This window comes from Chlamydotis macqueenii, chromosome 3 (assembly GCF_036417535.1).
Source record: "Chlamydotis macqueenii isolate bChlMac1 chromosome 3, bChlMac1.mat, whole genome shotgun sequence".
In the NCBI taxonomy this organism is placed as follows: domain Eukaryota; kingdom Metazoa; phylum Chordata; class Aves; order Otidiformes; family Otididae; genus Chlamydotis; species Chlamydotis macqueenii.
In genome coordinates, this window is record NC_141558.1 from 73,388,151 (window position 1) to 73,407,468 (window position 19,318).

General features: G+C 42.8%; 1 protein-coding gene across 6 annotated transcripts in view; it reads right to left on the reverse strand.

Moving 5' to 3' along the window:
- MIA3 (MIA SH3 domain ER export factor 3) overlaps positions 1–16,264 on the reverse strand; it is a 28,676-nt gene extending 12,412 nt beyond the window's left edge. For 5 of the 6 annotated variants that reach the window (XM_086745883.1, XM_086745884.1, XM_086745881.1 and 2 more), the window contains exons 1-8: positions 16,091–16,264; positions 15,257–15,390; positions 9,843–9,929; positions 5,860–8,779; positions 4,674–4,946; positions 2,967–3,076; positions 1,574–1,705; positions 293–314 (exon numbers count right to left, since the gene is read on the reverse strand). In XM_086745883.1, the coding sequence (XP_086602009.1) occupies positions 293–314; positions 1,574–1,705; positions 2,967–3,076; positions 4,674–4,946; positions 5,860–8,779; positions 9,843–9,929; positions 15,257–15,390; positions 16,091–16,250 (3,838 nt within the window). In that variant the 5' untranslated portion in view covers positions 16,251–16,264. Of the gene's footprint in view, positions 1–292; positions 315–1,573; positions 1,706–2,966; positions 3,077–4,673; positions 4,947–5,859; positions 8,780–9,842; positions 9,930–10,827; positions 10,852–15,256; positions 15,391–16,090 lie in introns of those variants that run through there. The other variant, XM_086745885.1, reaches the window with a different exon arrangement.
- Positions 16,265–19,318: the final 3,054 nt, after the last annotated feature.

Consider the following 19,318-nt stretch of genomic DNA (forward strand, 5'->3'; position numbering starts at 1 on the left):
GTACCAGTAAACCAATGGATTACATTTATGTCAAACAAGACAGAGCTTTTTTTTGCCCTTTAATTTGCAGGTGCAAGTTGCATTGTTTCTCCTAATCAAAGCATTATCAAAAGCAAAACTGAAACCCTCAGATTCAAGTAAGTATCACCTACCAGTCTAGCTTACATTGTAACTTTAGACTTAGCATTCTCCTTAAAAGGGAGCGAAGATGAATACTTGGTCCTCTGAAACAATCTTCAAAACTTTTACATGCCTAAGCATCAAGTACACTGAAAGGCACAGAGAAACTTACCTTGATATATCCTACTCTTTACCTAGAGAAGAGTGTAAAAAAAAAAAAAAAAAAAAAAAAAATTAGCCATAAAAAGCAGTAAGTGAAAAATTTTATTGATTTTCCCTATAGAAAAGAGTCACCACTTATAAGCAGATTAAAGAAGCATATGGAAAACACATCTATTGCTGCCAACAAGAGTGTTGAATAACACTACAAACAAGCTTACGCTATTTTCTAATAAAAGCTTCTAGGTTAATACCCTGTCCTAGAGCCTTAGTAAACGTCTGCTTACTTAGTCACTTAAAAAATAGCAGTAACTGCCCACATCTAATTTGCAACAAAGAACATGAAGCCATTTTGCATAAAACTACAGTCATGAACTTGCAAACACAAAAAAACACCTGCGTCTGAGTTCTGGTCCTTTTAAAGCAATGTATGTTTACATGACAGTGGCTCATTTTAAAATTAATACCATTAAAGAAGAATTTCAGAGGCCTTCTTTTTATGCTTTTTTATTAACACTATTTTGTATGTGAAACTGACCTAGTGTATTCAATATCAAAACTAAGCAAGGAAAAAACTACCAATATTGTTACTGATAATATTTAGTTTTCATTTATGTTTGTCAAGCAAAGATAAATTATCCAACAGGTTTCCAGAGCATATCATCACTGAACTGGATGGCTGTAAAACAAACTGTCCTATTTGATTTTCATCTATTGATTGCAATGAGATGCAGTGGTATACTTGAGAGCCAATGATGGTATTTTTCTTACACAGAAAGTTATCTGTGTAGGAAAGAGGATGACAAATGCAGAGTGAAGAAGGGGCTCTCCAGTAAGAGCTAATATCAGGTGTTTAGGGTCCTAAATGCAGCACCTACAAGCAGCTGAACAATATGAAGCAGGGAGGATTAACTGCTTGTTTTGGAGAAAGTCAGCAGCAGGCTTAAGCACACAGAAAGCTTCTCATTTCAAGAATATACTGACCCCTTCCTTGGCTTTCTTGACTTACATCATACTCCCCTACTTTGCTTTCAAAACTGCCTCTTACTAAGATATCTTAAATTAATAGCTTAAAGGAAACATTTCTTAGCTTGAAGGACATTACAGCTTACTTCAGCCTAGTGTTTAGTTCACATTAATGCTCTAAATGGAAAAAGTAAAAATGCGAAAGACTACATATTGCTTTGTGGTGATATGTACACATATTACCAGTAATGCTCAAAGATTTTAACCATACAAAAGACTGCTCAGTAAGCGAAATACCAGCAGGCTTGCAAGCATGAAGTATACTCACTGAAAGGCAGGTTCTCCAGAAAACTATAGCAAGCGTGGCAATTCCCACTAAGGCAGTGATAATAACAGGCTCCCATGGAAGTCCATGGAAATCAGGCCCAGGACGCATTTCCTCAGGCAGGGTAGCAACCAACTGAAAACCAACAACATTGACAACTACAAATATGCTTTCATTAAATACTCAGGTAAAATAAGTAGCCTGCCAAATGCTTCTATTCCTCTCATAAAACCAGAGAACCATCTAGAGCTGCCTTGCAGTTTTTCTGTGAGCCAAACCAGAAAAAAAAAAAAAAAAAAATTGAGAAAACCACAAAGCAGCTCTATGGTTGCTCTTCAACTCAAAAGTCTGAGTATCCGGAAGACACCTGACAGTAACAATCTGCTGGCAAAGAACGGCTACACTAAAATAAGCTGATACACACACTTTGCATTACACAGCACTAGTAGTTATTTGATCTGTTTCCAAATAAAGCTATAAGGGCAGAAAAATAGAGAGAAAAAAACAGCTTTACATCTGGATGTTTGTACCACTGCAGTAAACACAGCTCAGCTCTTCTCCCAGCTGTCATCCTGGTCACAGGGTCATTCATATGTCATGTGTCTCATCATACATCTCTCTGAAGACTAGAGAGCACCAACTGCCCGAAAGAGGTGTGGACACCTGGTACAGTTTACAGGGCTGACAGAGATATGGCGCTTGGGAAACGACCTGTGAGAGCCACACAGAAACTGCTGCCTCTGCCCTGCCTGCCACTGGCAGGAGCATGAGATTAAACGGAGGGTGCATAGCTCCCCCCGCAAAGCGCAGCCGAGGGGTGAGTGGGTGCTTTTGCAGGCACCCTCCTCCCCGCAAGCACCGGGGAGAGGCCAAACAGCGATCCCTGCCCGTGCTGACGCCAGCAGACGCCTCCGCTCCCGCGGGATCGCCCCACATCGGGGGTGAGGAAAAACGGCCCCTTCACGACGGGAGCGGGGCAGGTGGGCGGCGGGCGTGACACTGCCCCCTCCCTCCCCCAGGGACGCAGAGCAGCATCCGCCTCGGCCCGCCTCCCTCGGGGAGGTGGGGGGGGGTGTCACTTTGGACGCTGAGTCCCCCGGTCCAAACCGGGGGAGCCCCTCGGCCGCTTGTCAGGGCCGCCGGCCGTTAACGGCTCCCCACCCCGCCCCACTCCCCGCCTCCTCGCGCACCTGCAGCAGCCGCCGCGCCGGGGACTCCACGGAGCGCGCGCCGCCGCCGTCGCCCGCGGGGTCCATGGCGGCGCGAGCCAACTTCCAGTCACACGTCAGCCCCGAGTGACACCCCCCCCTCCCCCGCCTTCCCCCTTCCCACCGCCCCGCGCGCGCGTCATAGCCGCGCGCCGCCCGCATGCGCAGCCGCCATCTCCGCCACTCACCCGTCGCAGGAGCTCCCGGGCCGCGGAGGCCGCTTCGCCGAGGGCTCCCCGTGAGGCGGCGCCTGGCTCCACCCCGCCTCCTGCGGGCCGCCCGGCGCCCTCGTCGGGGTCTGCAGGGAGAAGGAAAAAGCTGTTACTGATGGAGCGGCCGGCTGACCGGGGAGGGCTGCAACAGGGAACCTGCCTCTGCTCCCTTCCCTTCCCCCCCTCGTTTCTGCGGCATCTTCGGCAGTATTTCATATTACGGTCCCCGGTTCTCCAGGGCACTGAAGAAAGAGGCAAAAGTCGTTAGAAAGGACAGCGATGTTCCACAGGCTGCTTCAGAAGAGGTACCGCAGAGAGAGACACAGATACACCAAGTCACTTTGCCAAGCCTGCCTCAGACAGCACCTACATCTCCTCCAACAGCGAGTCTCCAACAAAAAAAAAAAAAGCACACACTGTGTGCTATTGATTCTGAATCAATAAATTCACATCTTTTAAGCTTACAGCCCTGTTAGTACGGCATAAGCTTTAAACCATCTTTACTTCTACCCTGATCTGAAGCCTGCCTACTCCTCTTGCGGCTACTGTTGCCATGAGTTCAGGTTAGCAGATTCAACTGAGGACCTGCCCAGCCTAATGTTACATTATGGAACAGCTTCTGTGACCAGCCGTTCTGCAAACATTTGCCCTGCTTCTTCTCAGCACTTCTAGCAGTCCTTGTAGGAATTCCTGGGAAATGGCATTTAACCACCGTTAACCTGAAGTTACCATGAAGGAATGGAAGATGGTCTAAAATACAACTGAACATCTGACTGCTTAACCACATAAGTAATCCACCAGCTATTTAAAATTCTTTAGGTACCTTTACGTTCAACCAAAAGTTTTCCTCAGTACTTAGAAGCTGCTCAGAAGTGCTTAGCTATGGGGATGGTACATTACCTCAGAAGCATATAAAAGCTAACCAAGATGTGCCTGAATTTTGTCTAAATGCTCAGTGAAACTTGTTTTATTAAGCATAATCAGAGGTGAATGCAGAACAGCAAAGCTGAGCTTAGTACAGAGAATGGAGTCCAAGGTAGTTTCATGCCAGAACAGAGCTAGGGAAGATTAGAGCAATAGGATCCCTCGTTGGCATAATGACCAGTCAGCACACTTGCTCCGGAGGGCGAAGGCCTCAGCAGAACAGACTCAAACGTTTCTCCTATTCCAAACATGTTAGCTAGAAATTATTGAATAGGTTGAGGGAAGCTACACTCTATCTTTCCTGGAGAAGTATTTTGGACAGTAATATAGCCCAGAGTCACAGGTTAAAAAGAGCAAGAAGAGAGCACGCATGATTCCATAGCCTCACAGTCACACTGTCAGTTCCCCTGCAAGGCTGAGGAAACCTGGGCTGATAGTGCATTTCCATTGATTTCTGCTTTTTATGCACTACCATCCTGAGATGCAGTCACCGGCCTGAGCACAGAGCTCTGACTATGACACTTAAATGAGAACTTTTCTTATTTCTTTAGTGCAAAAAGACAGCAGAAAAACTTCTCTGCTGAGATGAGTGGTAAGGAGACAATACTGCCACTAGAGGGACTGTCATGGATTAGTGAACGCCATTAGGATTATAGCAACATACAATGAAAATATTAGTGAAAAACCTTGGCATTTGCCTAAAAAGCAGTAAACCACGCTCCTCTTTAAGAGCAAAATAACCCCATTTCAAAAAGTTACCTGCAGCAGTATCTTCCCTGGCACTCTGTCCTGAATCAATTGACCCAAAAGGAGTATCTTCCACCAGCAATCCTCTTTCACTATCATACCCTTCTTCGGCTTCTCTATTATCCGAGAAGTTGACCTCTTCGGTAACAGCCCTCTCCTCCTCCTTCTCAATAGGTTGTTCTGGCCTCTTATCTTCAAGATGCTGAAATTTCTGATAGCTCTCATCAATGTAGTTCAGGCTTCTGATGGAAGCAGCTTTGTCATATTCAGCCTCTTTTGCATTATCTGTAACAGACAGGGAGACATGAATTAAGCACTGAGCTAACGTGCATTTCTTACCCACAGCTGTCTCCAGTGAAATACTGCATTTGACAAAGCTTGCTTGACACTTTTAAAACACTTCAGCTTGCATATTGCTTCCAGTATATTCTCATTTAACTTTCAGTAACATTAATTAAATGTTTATATGGAATTTATGCAAAGTTATCAACAAATGACCAGATAGTGAAATATTTTAATTGCTCGTGACTTTATCAGAAATCTCATACTTAACATGCACTACTGTGAAAGAAGCCTTGCTAAGAGCATATCTTACCACCTTGTACATTAATTAGAAGAACCGGCAAGTTTGCAGCAGAATCTACTGCTGATTCTTCCCACCAAAAGATGTTTGTTCAGTATTTCTACTTAAGCACTCTTTTATGAATGTGGAAAAAAAATACGATGATAGGGACATCAGAGATTTTAGGTGCATGGTTTTATTGTCTGAACTTTGCACTAATCACTGGATCTCTCAATTAGGTGCTAGCTAGTTCAGAAAAAAAAGACTACTCTAAACCCTCCAGAAAATTCAGCACATTAGTGTATGTGAATCCCTGTTTCTTGTGAGGACAGGTTATAGACATGACCTGAATGGCTCCTTCTAGCCACAGTGGATCCCACTCACCTTACACCGAACCTGGCCCGTAAGAACAGACATGCTGAGCTCAACATTTTTTCTCAGGATTTGTCCCTGGGACACTCATCACAACATCAAAAATATGCATTAAAAATAGGAAAAATCCCAGCAGATTCCACAGAGCCTCTTTCAATTCTGCTCCCTCATCCTCTTCTTAAAGCTTCTCTGGGTTACACAGTGTTGTCTGCGATAGGGTTTTACTTCTGCTTCATCTATTTATTAACTAGTTTAACATCCTACCTTGAACGTGCAGCTGATCATCTTCCTGTTCTGGAATAGATGCAAGTGGGACACTCTCACTAGCAGATGAATATTGACTCCTTAAAGAATATATTAGTTCTTGAATATCATCCATCAGTGCACTCTCCTCATCATACAAATCCATCTCTTTTACCACCTCCTCTTTATTTTCCACCACTCTGGAATCCAGAACTTTTCCCACAACATCCATAATGCTCGATTCTGAAAACTCAAGTATCTGGTCCAAGGCTTTTTCTCTATCTTCGTTATTATGGCTTCCCTTCCGAGCAAGCTCCATCTCTACCTTCATGTCGTGAAACATGGCTTCTATCCGAACCATGTGTTGAAGCCCAAGGTACTTCTGTAGACGTATTACACGCTTTTCATCAAGAAAATCTCGCATTATTGTGAGCCGCTTCACTGACTCACTGAAGTCTGTTACAGTGTCATTTGTGTCTGCTGAGCTGTCAGCAGGGCTGGGGAAGTGTGCAGATTGCTGGTGGTCATTTCTTGTATACTCTAAATTTTGCACCTCTTTTGAGTCTTTATGTGAAATGCCCTCTGGGACATGATCTTTCCCTTGGTTAAAGTCATTGTTGTCTTCTGTGTCAGGAGGTTGGAAATCACGTTCTTCCACAGCTGATGGTTCCTCAGCTTCAGAAGACTCCTTGTCATCTTCCATGACACGTTCCATCTCATCCATTTTAGCATCTTCGCTCAGTGGTACGTCAACCTCTTTGTATCCAGTCTCACTTTTATCTTGTATGCTGATTGTTCTTTTAGCCTCCTCAGAAACTGAGTTTGTTTCTTTTCCTGTTTCATAAGCAGGATTTGCAGTTTCCAAAACAGCTTCACGTAGTATTTCTAATTCAGGGTTTGTACTTTTAATGATACGATTTAGTGTACCACCCTGTACATTTGCAGCCTTTGCTTGTGACTGCTTTGCACTTGCAGCATTCTCATCTTCCAGTAGCTCTTCCTCTACTTGTTTCAGGTCAAGGTCGTCTTCAGCATTTGGCTCTTCAGATTGCAATTCTGGTCTTCGTGTTTTTTCTTTAGATAAATTTGTGCCAAGACTGTCTGAATCTACATCCTCAGTACGAGCAGTTCCTTGCTGAGTCTGTGTAGTGCTTTTTGATTTTCCTTCGGGGGAACTTTTCTCAATGCTTTCTTCAAACACTGTCATCTTGCCAAGATTTCTTGAAAGCTCTTCTTTCACATCTGCCTCTGAATACTCACTCTCATTTTCCCATGGGCTAGGTTGCTTGACAGCTCCTCTATGGCGTGGGTCTCCCTCTCCTGTAGGGGTTTCTTTCATATTTCCCCTTTTTGTTTCAGGTTCTTCATTAAGAGACGTGTTTTTTTGATTTTCATTATCTGTCTCCCCTGTTTGTTTCACATCATCTTTATGTCTTAGAAGCTCTTTCTCCACAACAGACATTCCATGCTCCACCTTCTCTTTTAAGAGGTCAGTATCTCTTAAGTCACTCTGAGATGCAGTTTTTACCTCTTGCACTAGTTTGTCTGGAACATCAACAGAAGGCTTGTCTTCAGCTCTTCCTTTCTCCTTTGTTTTCTCCCATAACTTTCTGAGCTTTAAATCACTTTCCCAGACCTCTTCCAGGGTGTCATCCTCAAACGTTTTCTCATCTTTCTCTAGCTGAGCAAGCGGCACTCTTTCTGGACTTTTGTTGATATCAGCAACAGGTGGTTTTAAAGTATCTTGCTTGCTTTTAACCAATGATTTGGACTCCAGATCTCCTGGACTAGGCAAAACATCAGGATCAGGCACAGCTGTACTCCTCAGCTCTTCAGTATGTGACTCAGTTCTATCAACTGTGAGTTGCTCTTCAAACTGTTCAGTTTCGTTTGTTTTTTCTTTTGAACTCAGATCACCTCCACCTACAGATTCCTTTCTAAGAAGTTCTTTGGAGAGATCCTCAGGTTGAGTTGTTGCTGGTGCTTCTCTTTTACTAATTAGTATCACCTCATCCTGTTTCTCTTTTGTTTGCTGAGATTCGAACCTGTCTACATTTACACTGTCACTCGTCTTCTTGCTCTTACTGAAGGCATCCTTAAGAATTAATGCATCTGAATCGTGTTCTTCCTCATTGTCTCTTTGGTTATTTAGCTCTGCAGCACCTTTTGCATCTTCATAAAGTTCATGGTTTTGTGACTCAATGTCATTGTTTTCATCATTGTCTAAATTCGCTGGGGATGTAATTTCTTCCTCCGCCATAAAAGACAGCAAAGGGATTTCTTCAGACTCATTGGCAAAGTCCGGCTCCTCCTCTGCATCATGAGTATTAATGCTCAAATCTTCATCTTCCAGCGATGTAACAAGGCGAGTCACCTCATCATCTGATACAACAGCATCAGCAGTTGAGCCAAATTTTGTTTTCAAGTTCACAGAGAGCTCTCTATTTAGAAGTGTATAGGCATTGACTTCTTCGCTCTCTTTGTCAAGTTGACTGGTTTCACCCTGAGGAATACTATTGTTTTTGGTATTTTCACTTTCTAGCCCTTTTAGTTTCCCATGTAGCATTCCTTTCAAGTGCTCATGTGCAATTTGATGTCCCTGAGAGTTTTCTTTGTGACTGTTGACACTGGAGTCTTCTCCAGTATTTTCAGTTCCTTCTGTAACAGAACTGTCTACTTCCTCTGTCATGGCGAGGGCTTCTTGGTCGTCTTCTGTGCTTAGCTCAAGATTGTCTGTCTCCAAAGCATCAAGGGACTTTTCTGTATCAACCTGTTCAATCTCCTCATCCCTTTCAATTTCTTCAGCTGGTTTTGTCCCTGGATCCCTTGATTCAGTTTCCCCTTCATTTGCTATCATCTCTTGCGATGACTTCAAAAGCTCATCCACGTTATAATTATCAAAATCATCCCTTCCACCATCAAAACAAATAAAGTCTGTTTCCTGAAATGAAAAACAATATGTAGTCACAAATATTATTTTCTTTATTACAGTGATAAGACCAGATCCATTTGGTTGGTTAGATAGACATGCAGCAGCAAAGTAAATTATATTATTTGTGCAGAATGAACTCTTTGAGTCCTTAACCAAAACTGTCTTTGAAATCAGCGGAAGTTTTGCCCAAGGATTCTTAAAAAACTGAATAAAAAGTTCATGGGTTAGCCCTGTTGAAGACCTGCTAGCAAGAAACAAACTGGAAGTCAGCAATGGAGTTGACAGTATTACAATTTGCTCATCACATACATTCTGAATTAAGAACAAGTCCATTGCTGAATGCCAGCGAGGAGGAGAAAACAAGTGTCACTAAGCTTGTTCGTCCCAGTCTCTTCTAGCTAGTCTCTCCTTAAATGACCAAGTTCTCCAAGCAGGAGCTACCTGTCACACAGTTTCTGAAAAATAAACAGCAGTGCGAGCCACTGAATAAGACTTCTTAAGGGTTTGAAGCTGCAGCCACAAACAGGCCTTACTCTCACAGCTCTGGAGCTACTAGCTATTAGTGCAAGAAAACCATTTATGTATGTTAAGGCTTGAAGGATCAATTCTAGAATCAAAGGGCTAACAGTGTATCAGGTTTTGTTTGTTTCTGATAATACTTTAAACTTCTGAAGTTTGGGAAAAGAAAGAATTCTGAGTACATACCAAAGAGCCTATGTGTGAGGGGCAGGTAGGGGCATTTCTAGAGGTGAATCCAAACACTTGGGGTTTTTTTGTTTGTTTTTGGGTTGGTGTTTTTGTTTTGGTTTTTTTTAAGAAAAACAGAATATGGAGGAAAAGAAAGATCAATGCCCATGTTCTGCGCTGATGCTTGCACACCTACCCACACACATATCTGCACAAAGATTCCACCTCTCGACACATATGTGCATCTCTGCACACATGTAGCTGCTTACTAACACAAGGTAACTCAGGATCAGTGATATTCCCATTCTCCTCCTCAGGGATTTTATTGAATGCCAAGGTAAGAAACAGTAAGCAGCCCAATTAAAAAATAACAAATAAGACTTACATCTGTTGGTAACTCTAGCTCCTCATTGGAATAATTATAATTTATTTCAAGTAGATCCTTTGGAAAATATCCAAAATCACTTCCAACCTGCCGGAAAACAAACAGAAGCAAACAAAAAACAGTAAAGAAGTTCTGAAATCATGTGACTACATTAAAATCCTAATTACAGACACTAGTAACAAACACGTCAAACTCACTCTCAAGCATTTCTAGATGAAGTTTAACACAGTGAATAAGAGAAAAAGATTAGCAATGCCTTGTTTATGCAACAGTTTTCACTGAGGTTTTATACTTAGATTTCACAACACCTTTGTGAAGTCAGTAAGTTTTACTGTTTATGTTTTAAAGCCTGACTTATAACAAATTATTAGGAGAGCTGGAAGTGAAGCCCAAGTATTCTGGCTTACGTGCTTTAACTGCTATTGTGTGCTCTCAATGGCACCACATACGCCTCAAGTATTTTTTCTCAAGTAGTATGCAGAAGAGTATCTTTGACTAATAAGATTTACATCCATGCACAATATTACAGCCTGAAATACACTCACTTTGTAGCTTAAGGAAAAAAAAAAAATCTTAAAGCAGATTTTAGGAAAATGCAAAATTGTACTCGAGGTAATAATCTATTTTAAAACACGTGTGCAAAATATAGCCCCTCTGCCAATGCGTTCCTGCTCTTCAGTGACTAATACAAGCAAAAATCAGTTGCAGATGGCTATTTTCAAACAAGTCAATGTGCTAAGCCAAGGCAAATAGTGGAAGACAAGAATCTTATCACTCACCAGATAAAATCTACACAGTAATGCTCTCACTTGAGAGTTCTGAAAGCTGCTGTCAAGAAGCCAATATTAATAGCATGCTATCACTGCACAGATTAGATAATCCAGGCAATTAGAGCCTGGTGGACACACCTAGAAAGACAGAGTTCCTAGAAAACCAAAATATCTGGAGGTTAAAAAAAACAAAAACAAAAACCCAAACAAAATACCTTGGTCATTTCCTCAATATTTTGTGATAGGAGGACGATGACAATTGCCAATTTTCTTGAAGAGTTTATTTGGGAAGAGCACTCAGTTAAAAATCAAATTAAAAAGGAAACCAGTTCTGTCAAAACAATTAGGGATATGTAGATACATGCATTCTTACCCTGATATGACTCAAATAGGTTAACCTGGGTTGGATTTACAATGGCATAAAAAAAGGGGAAAATTCTATCCAGTAAATATGTACTAATACTTTTTGTTGTGTAAGTAAGCACTGATATGTTATGGAATTTCCCTTGTTAACTCTTTCTCATTCAAATCCTACCTTCCATAGTTGAGATCTCTTAAGTTTGTTAAGGAGGAAAAAAAAAAAAAAAAAACCAAACAACAAACCAATCTATTAACAGACACACACCTATTTTGTAAACACACAGACACATAGAGATACTCTAGTCTGGAAAAGAGATCACGTATGCACATTTGGTGGAGCAAACTCGTTATTGCGAATGGGAAATCAACCTAGATAAGTCAAATCAAAAGCTTGTCCTGATGCGATATACTACAGTTTTATTCTAAATTGGCACATTTCTCTCTATAAACTTCTATTCCAGCTTTAAATGATCTTTCTGAAAACAAAAGCCAAAGCTTCAAAGTAGCCTCCTTACAGACTAATCTCTGTGACTACCGTTATAATTAGCCACCACAATTTGAAACTCATTTTGTGTAATCCAAGCTGCTGACCATACAAGTCCTCTGCAGTGACCCAGTTTGCCACTTACGTGGTTTATGAGCCATATGGGATCTGCATGCCCAAAATTTAATCTGCTCCTCTCCCTACAAGTCCTCTCTTGTATGGGGAAAAAATGCCTCATTGTGCAAATAAAGGAAACATTCTTCATTCTCTACAGACACGATAGAGGAAAAGCATTATGAATGCCAAGTAAATAAGGGAGAAAAAAAGCGCGTCCTTCAGTTCCACTCCCTTCCCAGCTAAAAATGCCATGAGTGGAGGAAACACGTAGCTGTGTGTACAGCATCTGTCCTCATCATTGCCCATGTGTGGCAGCCGGCTGTGGCAGATTCACCAACCACCATCAACCAAGAAACCAGCTTCTCACACTACCTACCTCAGTGACAGAAAACAGACAGCTGGGAAACAAGATATTAAAATGTTTTTTATCTTCAAGCCCACATCCCTAAAACATAGGCATCACAGGTACCTAAAACTGCAGAACATCAGTCAAAGAAGGGAGTGGGTTTTGTCTGCCCTTTCTGAAAGCTGACATTGTTAAGAAAACACAGAAACAATATGACAAAATTCCCTGATCCTCTGGGTCCTCCAGACATATTTTGTCTTCCTGTCTTACTTTAAATTTACCCCTCCTGTCTTCTTTTTTACTACCCTGTGTATGTAAGATTTGAAAACAAACAAACCAACCAACCTCCCATGACCAGCAGCCAAGACCATTTCTTGTAACACGAAGCTAAAAATAGTTTTCTCAACTTTTAATCAAAGGAATAAAGTTCAGCCCTTTGCCATAAGATCTTCTGCAGCAGTGATTTAAAGTGCCTTTGCCGAAATGTTTTATTAAAAAGTAGCAGCTTTTACTTGGAATTATCTGAAGTAGTTTTGGACCCTAGTAAAGCGGGAGGCAGAGTGCAGAAGAAATGCATAGCAGGAAAGTCTACATGACACAGCTTGATGGTGTAAACGATGTGAGGCGGATGCTGAAGAAGAGACTAGCTTTAGAGCAGGACATTGTGGATTGGGCAATGAGAGCACCAGATGTGCTCCACCTTTCGGCTTTGGGGAAAAAAAACCAAGTATTTTCCTAGAACTGATGTGTGCGTGAAATTCATAACATAAAATCACTATTAAATAATGGTTATAGAATATTATCAAAACATTTGCCTTTGCTGTATTAATGAGGTTTAGACAGCACTGCTAGAAAGCGCATGCCATATAATATATACAAGATCTATTACAGCTGAATTTTTTCATATGCAAAATACTCAGTGAACTCAGAAGTTCTGCAAGCCATAAAGTATACAAGATTGAGATGATAAAATAAAGGATCTGTTTTGTTGAAATACAGCATGTTTGCTGGCACAGGGGGAAAAAAAAAAAAAAAAAAAATCAACAAAGGCTTGAAAAGGGCGGAGTGAATTAGAAAAGCAAAGGCAAATAAAGCCCAGACCCAACTGCTATAGATTTTTCAGCCTTAGTGAAAGGTTCCTTTCTTACCAGATCATCTTTTTTTCAGGTCAGAAGTGCTATTGTATTTCTCATTGCTCCTCAAAATCAATTTCAGGATTACAGCCTGTGTTTAAAGCTTGTTTAAAACAAGCCCCAGGTTGCAGTAGTTGAAGCTTCTCATACACACATTCCCCAAACCTCTGTCCCTATCTGAAGATGACAATACCAGTTATCCTTTGATTTCACAGTTTCCATTATGCCCTAATAAATATATTCCCCCAAAATTCTCGGAAATGGAGAAAGGCAGTAGGGTAGATGCATAGCACACAAGAGCACACCAAGTCATGCAATGAGATCCCAAAAGGGCTGTGGCAGAAGGTAACATACCTCCCACTGGAATTAGTCTGAACGCAGACCTCACTAAGTAGTCTGTTTTTAATTAGCAAGCAACAGCCTTCCCCTAGCTCCAAGACTGCACACAGCAGGCACGGCTGGTCTGCATAAATCAAGCTGCCCAGCTGAATCTGGCATGGGAAGTCATGTTGCACGAGAGACCCCCCCCAGCACCATCTGCAAGTCAAGGCCAGGGTCACACATGTCAGTGCCCTACTTGCCTCTGACCCCCTTGCACCTCTGACCCCCTTGCAGTGTTTGAAAACTCAAGCAGTCAATCAAACCAGGGAAAAAAAATAAGGATTCTAGCCAGCAACTGAAAGGAATTAGTCTGTCATCGTTGCCCTAAAAGGAACACAGAAAATAGTGTAACACAATTTAAAAATGACAACAAATAAAATTGAGCTTTGCAATTCGTTTAGGTCTGCCAACTTCAGCTTTTACTTGTGAAATTCAAAGCAAACATCCTTTTAACTTGGAGACACACCTAACTGTTGCACGAGCTTCCTATAAGTGAATAGTTAAACTGAATATTATCTCAGCAATCACCTTAAACCTGCTGTCTGATCTTGCAGCCTGCATTACACCTTGTCAGGAGAGGCAAAATTGGACTCATGCTGCTACTCTGCATCTCAAGAACTGGAAGCCCTGGAAACCTGTACCGGCTAATTAACCAGATTATTTATGGTACAGTACGTGTTCAGAAGGGAATTACCAGCATGATACAATTATAAACTCTTCTATAACCACGTGCTGCAGTTTTCTGCTCTCTTCTGTATCATTCTAATTGGATTCAGCTCCTGCTGAGAGCTTGGCTGTCCACACCCAGCCTGAACAGGTTAGAGAAAGTGATACATCCTGCTTTTCACTAAACCACTAGTCCTACAGTCAACACTCAGGTGTGGCTTCCAGCAGCCTAGACCACTGCTGCAGGCAACTGTCTATCCCTTGTAGCAGACCAGCGTAAGAAAGGAGGTTGAAGTAAACAATTTGGAAACAAAAAGGTACGTAGGACTAGGTCTAAGCAACCTCCAGGCTGCCAGCATTTCCAAGGGAAGCTCACAGAAACTGCTATTCCTCCAGGGTATCTCAGTTCTGCTTCTGTCAGGCAAATAAGGTGATCACCATGAAAATTGAGAGAAGTTTTCTATGAAATAACTGCAAGTACGGGGAACCTCCTTTTCCATTAACAGCACCCTCTCAGATTGCCCAAAGAAGACAATGACTCAGGCAAGGCCACTACTCTGCAAGCTGCTACAATGTGTTACTAAAGCTGAAAGAGACATCGACCTTTTAAAAATCAAATTTACCTAAATTCTTTTTAGTTTTTACTATTTTTTTTTCCTCCAATTCTGCATGCAGCTTAGATAAAAAGGGGAAGATGGCAGCTAAATATCAGGAAGAAAAATGCAATTAAAACATGTACATGGAACGATTTTTAGCAGGATTACAGAGAGCACAGGACAAGACCACATCAGGGGTAAACACAAGCACAGGCTTAAGCCTCCCTAGACGGGAAGGGAGGCTCAGCTTCCAGGCAAGGTCATAGGCCACCACTTTCAGGGCTGCACTGGGAGGTTTTCAACACAAAGACAGTTTTCTAATAATTTTTAGCGCACATTAGCATTGCCCATTTTTTACAGCACTTAATGCCCTAGGTTTGCTCAAGCCGCATCCGACTTCCCACTGATCTGGAGACAAAATGGCACTCATTATGTTATTTAGCTCTGCTCAAAACCCTGAATGCTCTCCTACGAGGCAACAGAAAGAAAAAAAAAAAAAAAAGGATTACCAACAGAAAGCGCCAAGAAGAGCAAACAGAACAAATGCTTTACAGTACTTACACTTCCAGCCCAGAGCTCGGTTGATTCTCCTGTTAATTTGTAATACACGTACACCGCTTCTCCCTTCTTAAAACTTACAAAGCGACAGTCTGGACCTTTAAAATCCTGCATTGCCTTCCCTCGGCACATTAACACTGTCCAAAGAAAACAAAAAACAGAGTATTAACTTAAAAATAATAATAAAACAGTTTCATGAAAGGAGCCTTTACTAACTGGCAGAAAACAAGACCTCCCCGCACGCACGGGATCCTATTTTCCAGACGGGGTCAAGAGATAAGAATGTAACTGAAAGCACAGCTAAAATAAGGAATTATTAAAAAAAAAAATAAAGTCAAGTCGCTGATCAAGACAAGCTTAATAATTACATTTCAGAAGTGCACTATAAAGCTAATTATTAATACTAAATTAGATGGGCTGAAAAATAACGTCTGTGTCCTCCAGATGAGCCCCCAAATTACTCAACGCATACGCAACACCCAGAGAGCGGGTTTGTTCCAAGAGGATTTTGCAGAGGCAAAAAAAAAAACCTGAGGAGCTGCGGGGATCTGAAAACTTGGTCGAGAGCAGAGGCACGCCGCGCGCCGGCGCCGCGTTTCCATTTTCCCGATTCTCCCCAATTTCCGTGCCAAAGCAGCGTGGGGGGGAGCTCTGGGAAATGCCTCGGCGAGGCGTGCGGCGTTTGCATCTTTTCCCGTAACAACTTCCCGGCGGCGGCGGCTTCCCGGCCGTGCCGAATGGCGGGGACCGGGCAGGGACCTCCCGCTCCCCCGCCGGCCGCCCCCGGGCCGGCGTCCCCCGCCACCTCTCCCCCTCCCCCGCCGCGCCCCCACTCACTGCTGCACTCGGGGTCGGCGCAGCGCTTGCGGTCGGCGAAGCGGCGGCCCAGGTCGGTCCCGGCGGCGCGGAGGAAGGAGGGCGGCGAGGGCAGGAGCAGCAGGAGGGCGAGGAGCAGCCGGGGGTCCGGCGGCGGCAGCAGCGGCGGGGCTGCAGCCATGTTAGCGGGCGCCGGCGGCGGGGAGGGAGGAGACACGTCAGCAGCGCCGGCGGGAGGGCGATGTGGCGGGGGAGGGACCCGGCCGGCCCCGCCGCCACGGCCAGGGGGGCGGGGAGGAGGCGGGCAGCTCTCATCCCCATCCCGCCCCGGAGGCAAGACCCCAGGCCGCCCGCACCGGGCAAGGGGCTGGCTCTGTTTCAGGCCCCCTCCTGGCAGAGGAGCTCTTCCCGCCCTGGAGGGGGGAGAGGGAAGGTCCTGCCCCTTATTTGTGCTTATTAATGGCGGTTTGCTCTAGCAGAGGATCGCTGAAGCAACAAGAGTAGCTCAGCGGTCTGACCACGGTGCAGAAAAGGGGTGATTCCCCCCCACCCCCAAAGGTAAGGATGCCACAGATCCTAAACGTCCATCTCGCTGCTCTCCCTCCTGCCCCACCGAGAAGCTCACATCTCCGCTTGAGAGGAGCAATTGCCACCAGGTAAGGACCTCGTCTCCCCCGGGGTGACCTCCTGAGAGTCTGAGGTTAAACCTGCGGTAACGTGGCTGTAACGAACGCGCTCACCCATTGTCCCGCTGAATCAAGTGCAGGCAAATGAGGGGTTGCACACCTAACTGCTGAAAATGCAGGATCCTCAGCAGGCCCCGTCTTGCCCTTCTGCAGCTTCAGCTTCCACTTGCTGCTACGTTTTACCTATGAATGTTTGCAAAGCAAAAGATGTGCTACTTACACCTGTGCCTGTGCTTTTGTATTAGCTCTTCTTTACATCCATCACCTTTATGTTGCTTTAGAGATCTAAAATGGTAGAGTAACAGCAGAAGTCACAATGGTTATGTACAGAAGGAAAATGAATAAAACTTCTCCCTCCTCATTTCAGACCTGTGTGATTCCTTCAGCACAGCACCTGACTGGACAAAGAGAATGTAAGACACAGCCAAGAAGGGATACGTAATAGAATAGTCTTCTTCCTAGTTTATCAAATGGCCAAAAAAAAAAAAAATCACTTTCCAAAGGGCAAATTCTGAAGCTGCCCCCAAAATGAATAGGCGCTTGGCAAAACTGATGGTCAAGGTGAAGGATTCTACTTTTTTTTTTGTGTATGTCAAAGGACAACTCTGGACAGCTAAGGGTTTGTTTGTTTGTTTTTTTTAAGAGCCCTTTTAAACAATATATTCGCAAGTACTCTTGAGCCATGTGGGGTTTGTTCTGCAACTATGATAGAAGCAGTTGATCCTACGGCTCCACTTACTGCCAGCTCCCATCACAAGAGTTAGCAATCACCACTGCTAATTCCACTAAAGGCACTGCTCGTGTTCTTATCATATCCTCATCATTATTGATTTTTGCTCTACATACTCTCCTTTCCACAGCCCCATCGTACAGGGCCTGAGATCCACGCTTAGTTACTGCTACGTAATCTCTGAAAAATATGTAAGCCCCCATCTACAGCAGTTTAATATTTCAATCACATTCTGAAAAAGCATCAAGACAAAAACAGGTATCTTCCTTAGTGCTGCAATGAATGGCTTTGGTACCTCTTTGCCAAACACACCTTGGACATCCTGCCATTTCTTACAGCCTGGGCCATCCCAAGATGAAGCAAACATCCGCAGGCTACAGGAATGCAGCGATTCATTCACAGAGTGCCCGCACATGTTCTCCAGGCCCAGTGCAGTATCATGGCTGTAGCACGCAGTATTGCTGACATTCTCCCTGGAATTTTGTGGACATTTTTTTATTTCACATCCTGGAAAATGAGGTGATACCTATTTGCTATTGCTGGTATTGGCTGATAAGAAGCTGTAAGAAAGCCTAACTCATAAAATTTAGAGGTGAATTTTATCACAATTTACAATACAGAAGTATATATATTTAGGTCACATTTTATGATGACTGTACGAATGAAAGACAAGTCATTTTTCCCTTGACAGTAACATCTCTTGTGGCTTAATTCCCAGCCTGACCTTTAGGTCCAGTTCTTGTGAAGATAGAGCTGTTTGGTAATTGCCCATCAGTACGAGGTTATCCAGCTTATCTTTATTAAAAGACCAAGATAAAAAGTAATGGTGTCTGTGGTGATAAAGGGGAAGAAAGGGAGATGTGAGGAGAAACAAGATCACATACTTCTTGCATAAATGATTTCCTTTATAGCGCAATAACGAGCAGCTCATAGTTGATACATATATACAAATTTACCAGTGCAACTGTCCAGCATTCTCTATAATTTCAAGTACTTCAGAGTAATAATGTACCCACTTATTAACATATCCAGCTTTCCCCAGCGCATGAGATAAAAGAGGAATATTTCACTTAGTTCAATTTAGGTATTTCAGACAAAATTTCCTTCAGTCTTCAACCACAATCTTGGAAACAAATGTATTCAACTATAAGAGCAGTCCTGATGTACATGGGGAATCTAATGTTTTGTATGCTTCTACAGTTACAAAGAAGTTATCCCATTTCTGGTGCACTAGAGTATCTACCAAATTAATAACTAATACCCATTAACAAGATCAGTTGGCCAAGTTTACACAAGAATCAGCAAAGACTCTCACTCATGTACAAGAGGAAGATAAAAATAACAAGCCAAATGTAAATGTGCTTCTAAGCAAATGTGTGAACTTTAAGAAATAAAATGGGCTAAGCTGGATAGTGAAATTAGGGTACAGACATAACAAAAGATCAGAAATGTATGAAGTGACACCACGCTTGGGGAACACCAATGATCGATGAGACACTCATACGAGGTACAAATTATAAAGGACAAAGGATGACACTGTTAAAGAAGTGGTGCTATGTAACAGTTTATCATCAAGTTAGGTAAGTTAACTATCAATTAATAATGTACTTATGAACTAAAGTGCTAGTCATATATTGGAAGAAGACTGGATTAAAAAAAAGGAAGATAAACGGAGGCTTCTTCTATTCCCACATAGATTTATTAAATAAATGTCATATTAAGGTATGATACTGAGGTTAAATGTTTAGACACTACAAACAACTGTTCTGCCTTGTACTATTCCCTTGACACTCGTTATTGATCGCGGCTGAACCAGGATACTGATTACATGAA